The sequence below is a fragment of the Nematolebias whitei genome, chromosome 13, assembly GCF_014905685.2.
Source record: "Nematolebias whitei isolate Nwh7 chromosome 13, NemWhi1, whole genome shotgun sequence".
Taxonomy (NCBI): Eukaryota; Metazoa; Chordata; class Actinopteri; order Cyprinodontiformes; family Rivulidae; genus Nematolebias; species Nematolebias whitei.
The window spans coordinates 19,549,349-19,554,439 of record NC_056510.1 but is presented as its reverse complement, the minus strand read 5'-3'; the positions used below and the strand labels follow the sequence as shown (position 1 = coordinate 19,554,439).

Genomic DNA, 5,091 nt, shown 5'->3' with positions numbered 1-5,091 from the left:
CAGCTCGTGTCTTATGGTAATGAATCATGTGTTAGAGCTGTATAAGCTCAGCAGTCTGGGTGAGTTGCGCCCTCTGTGAAAAAAGAAGCCACTTCCTAATTTCAGCAAGTTGTGCGCTCCTGGAAAGTTGTGCTGCGCACTTTGAGGAGGTATCTGCGCGCGCGTGTGTGTGTGTGCTGTACGACTGCTCTCAGTAGGAATGCAGAAAGAAGGACGTGAAGGAAGCCTTGTCTGACACAGGACGGACTCAGCTTTATGTTTAACGACAGAATATGTTCACCAGGCTGCGTTTCCAGCTCAGCGACTCGTGAGAGCTGCACGGCGTCACCATCATCACCACAATGGTCTGTAATCATTTACCATCAGTGTCAACTTTAAAAAAAAAGCTAGTTTTATCAAATGTAAGCTTTATTTTTTTTAAAGAGTCATTTAAAGCCAGTTTGATCATTGAGAAACTGAAGAGGCTTTAAATATATATCAGCTGAAGCAGGGTGTAAACATTGTTTTTTCCTTTCTGTCACCTTCCACAGGGTTACAAGAGGCTGGTTTGGGGATTGGTAGGGGCTGTTGTCGTCATCACGTTCATAACCATCCCTGCAGTTTATTACAGCAGTGAGTCGTGAAGCTTTCCCTTCCTTTCTTTATCTCTTCGTTTTTGCCTTCCTGACAAGCTTTCAGAGGGATGAGTTTCTTGTACAAAGTATGTTTAAACATCAAACTTATAAAAGTTTAAAAAAAAAATTAAAAAAAAACAGTGGTTGTCAAGAGTACATTTTTCAGAACTCTAGTCAGGGGCGATTCTAGACTCTGACCTTTAGGGGTGCTCAGCCCCCGATGCTGACAATGGGTCTTGGCTTGAACCAGTGGTGGCCACTGGCATCAAAAGCATTTATAATGTGGGAGGGGAATGCCATTTCCAGCATTCTGGTGGGTTTTTTTTTTTTTTGTTTGTTTGTTTGTTTGTTTTTTCATTCAACCTTTATTTATTTATTTGTATATTTTTATTTATTTATTTTAACGGATTGTTAAACATCTACGTTTACCTACATAAGTAACACTTGATTCAGTAACTAGTTTAGCGTTAATGGCACAACAAGTAGTAGCGCTAAGCTAGTGGCGTGCAATTCAGACGCGCTAGATGCTACAAATGTAGCGCTCTGCTTTACATTACACAATAAATGCTTTGTACAAAATCAGTTTGGTAACAAACAAACACTATGCAAACAGAAGTTGCAACATAGCTATGTCTACATACAAAACACACAAAACAAAGCACAGCTTTAATCATTAACCTTTAATTTAACCATGAAGCAAACAATGTAATTATGACAGAAAATGGAAGCTTGACTTACCTTCTTACAGATGAACATGCGGTACTTCCTGTTTATCACTGTTGTATTCAGCTGATCATGAGGTCGGCCGCATGGCTTTATCATCTTTTACATTTTTTCAGGCTCAGTTTAGGTCTTGGAAATGTAATAAACTGTATTACACCCTCTAAAGCAGGGCTGTTCAACTAAACTGCGTCCCCCACACCCTATCATTATGTGCTAGTGTGCAAGATCTTTTTTTCATTATCACGCTATTGACCTTCAAACAAAAATTAAGAGCGTGTCAGGAATTTTTTTGTCTCCAAACCCTATATGTCATTTTTCACCACTTTCTATTGTCTGTCCAAACAGGTAACAGGTAACAGGTAAGTGAGTCTTCGAGGCTCAGTGTGACTTATCTGTTTAAATAAAGGTTGAATGAAAGAATAAGAAGAAAAAAAAGGGGGGGGGCACAGTTACTGAAAGTCAGCAGCTCAGGGGCGGGACATCCAGCAATTAAAGTCATAATAATAATACTTTATTTATAAAGTCCTTAAAAAAAAAACAACTGCAACAAAGTGCTGTACACATAAAATCAAGCAAGTTTAAACACACATAAAAATAAAACAGCTGTTTAAACATTAAGATGAATAAAAACAGTACTGAACAAATTTAGTCTGTGCTAAAAGCCAGGGAGTAAAAATGTGTTTTTAAATGAATTTTTTTAAATGAACAGCGAAGGGGCTCATCTGATGGGAAAAGGGAGATCGTTCCACACAATTAACCAACTATTACAATGATCTATTACCTTTTTATTTATTTTTTTTTTTTTGCATTGAATATATGCAATAAACAGAACCCAAATCCAGAACCACTAATAATAATAACATATAAATACATATACATTGTTTTTTTTTTTACTTTATCTTTCAGGGGTGCTGAGTTCAAATCTATAGGTGCTTGAGCACCCTCAAAAAGAGGCTAAAATTGCCACTGTAGTGTATTATTGTCATATGCAGAAGGATTTGTTTTTTAGAAATAAAATTAAACTTTGTCCATATGTTCAGAATCCAGAGCTGCCAGAAGGCCTTACACCCTGCAGGATTACTTCAATAGTACCATCAGGACGAGATCCTACAACATGTTATGGATATCAGGTTTCTCTGCACTCTTGTAATGGTTGTCCTTCTCAATGTGCATGCAATGTGCACATTTCCTTGCAACTTGATTTTCCATCCCTTTTGTGTTTGCAGATAAGGAGTATATCCACAAAACTCAAGATGGGAATGTTTTTCTCCACAAAGCTGAAACGAACGAAAAGTCTCTGTTTTTGAGCAACACATCTTTTGTAATTCATCCTGTTTTGAAATATTTTTTACAGGAACTGTCTGATTTTGTTCATCTGAACATAACTCATAGCATGTCTTATTCCAGGAAGACGTGTCTGCCAGTGGTTACTGGTTGTCAGAGGATCATAAATATGTTGCTTTTGAAAGCAACTACACAAAGGTGAGACGCAGCAAATGTTAGCTTTATATGCACATTTGTGCAAATAGTCATTTAAAGGGATTTAATATTAAAAAATATACTTTTAAAAGGTGTCAAAATAAGTTTTATTTTTGAATTCCCACAGAAATGGAGACATTCGTATTCTGCCTCATATTCCATCTATGACATGAAGAAATCGTAAGTACTAGTGGCTTTATTGATTTGTGTTTGTTTGTGTTTTATTATTTGTGTAGCTTTAATATAAGTTCTGCAACACAGTTGAAAATGAGCCCCACTAAAATGTCTTTGGAAAGACTCACGATTCATAACTTTTAACCTGACCTAAATCTCATCGGGTACTTATTTGCTGAGATTTAAGTGCAGTTGTGGAAAAACAACCTCGATCCACAATCCACAGGACCTGGAGGGTTCGATGCTAATGTAGAAGACACCCAACCTGATATGTCGCAGGGTCAGTCCATCAGTACAGTACATGTGCAGAAATCAGTTAGCGTAGCTCAGAAAGGGTTAATGATAGACTTGCCTTAGCCAATCAGGGAGCTCGCTCGCAGTACAGGTTCAAGGTGACTTTATTGTCATGTGCATCACATGTGGTACATGGGGTGGAACGAAAATGTGTACTCAAGGTCACAGTTACACTCCAAAATAGCAAAAATATAAACAATAAAAAAAATAAACAGTATGCAAGGATCTGAGGTATACGCTAAACAGTAATAATATAATTTAATAAGGTGTATTAAACAGCAGCCTGAACTTACAGGTACACCTTATTATATTATATTATTACTGTTTAGCTATATCTTAGATCCTTTTATACTGTTTCTTTTTTATAGTTTATATTTTTGCTATTTTTGGGTGTAACTGGGACTTTCTAAACAGATTTTTTTTTATTGTTTGTTGTTATTTGTTTTGTAGTGCAATGCTTTAATTTATGCTCATGATAAGCTCTCTAAAGTCAAAAATCCTGAAATGGACTCTTAAATTAGCCTTGAAATTGTGTTGAATTTACAATCTTGTATTGATTTTTGCCAATCAAACGATGCATTCTAGCTCCTAACATATAAGCTGTTTCAAAAAGAGGAAAACTTGAATTAACAAAGAAAGCTGATGATGCATTTTTACTTCTCTCATATTTAGTACATTGCCATTTTATCTTTCCACTTAGGGTCACTACCAGACTACTAAAACAATATTTATCACCCTTAATACTGTTGCCCTTTCATTGCAGAACATTTGTGACATCACTGAGTCTTCCACCTGTCGTGCAGCTCTTCACATTTGGGCCAACAGGAAACCAATTTGTGGGTCTAACTTGTTTTTATTTGCTGATGTTATCTTTTTATTTAATATTGCCACTGCTAGGTTTATATCCCTGAACCTAAAATAAGTACTAAATGTTGTAAATGTTTTTTTTTTTTTAATATATAATATGTGGTGCTGAATTTGTTAAAGTGAATATAATATAATCTGTTTTTCTTGCTCTAACCATCAATAATTTGCGTTATATTGTTACAGGCCTATGTTTCGGACTTCAACATTTTTTACCACTCCAATGTCACTGCTCAAGCTGTACAGGTGACACACAACGGGAAGAAGAACGAGATTATTAATGGCATCCCTGACTGGATGTATGAGGGTGAGTGGGGTTAACTGTGCACTTTCTGTTTAAAGATAAAATGTTCTCACTAAGTCTTTTTTTCCCAACTTTTAGAGGAGGTGTTTGCATCAAATGAAGCAATATGGTGGTCAACAAAAGGGAAATACCTGGCCTACGCAGAGTTTAATAATACAGAAGTTCAGAAAGTGGAGTTCTCTTGGTATGGAAATGAGCAATATCCTGAAACAGTGATAATTCCATACGCAAAGGTTGGATCATTTGCACTACTAGCACTATGTTAAATAACAGTATGCTTTATCATAGCTAAAACAACAGTACAGATTTTTTAAGTTGCAAATCAGTCGTTAGAAAGAACATCTTGGCTGTTGTAGATTGGTCTTTGAGCAACCTTTCTTTGGAGAAACTTCTGACCAGATTGCTTAACAGCTGGTCCAGGTAGACTAATTTCTGCCAACTCAAAACAGCCACAACATCAAAACGTTTTGTGGCATTTCATGCAGATGTTATTTTTTAAACTTTCACATTATTGTCAATTTTGCATTAGATATTCTGGCAGAAATATTTTAATATTGTTGTCAGAAGTGGCACCAGATATGCTACACCTAACTGTTGCTGCCACTATTCCTGCTGGGAAAAATAAATAAATAAATATAT

General features: G+C 36.2%; 1 protein-coding gene across 1 annotated transcript in view; it reads left to right on the top strand.

The window, feature by feature from the left end:
* Nucleotides 1-521: 521 nt before the first annotated feature.
* Nucleotides 522-5,091, top strand: part of LOC119418859 (fibroblast activation protein, alpha) — a gene marked incomplete at its 5' end in the record, with an annotated part of 13,246 nt that continues 8,676 nt past the window's right edge. Inside the window, 8 exons of the mRNA XM_037686151.1 lie at nt 522-612; nt 2,378-2,467; nt 2,564-2,658; nt 2,745-2,819; nt 2,944-2,996; nt 4,048-4,120; nt 4,335-4,455; nt 4,531-4,685. Coding sequence (XP_037542079.1) covers nt 522-612; nt 2,378-2,467; nt 2,564-2,658; nt 2,745-2,819; nt 2,944-2,996; nt 4,048-4,120; nt 4,335-4,455; nt 4,531-4,685 — 753 coding nt within the window. The remainder of the gene's footprint in view (nt 613-2,377; nt 2,468-2,563; nt 2,659-2,744; nt 2,820-2,943; nt 2,997-4,047; nt 4,121-4,334; nt 4,456-4,530; nt 4,686-5,091) is intronic.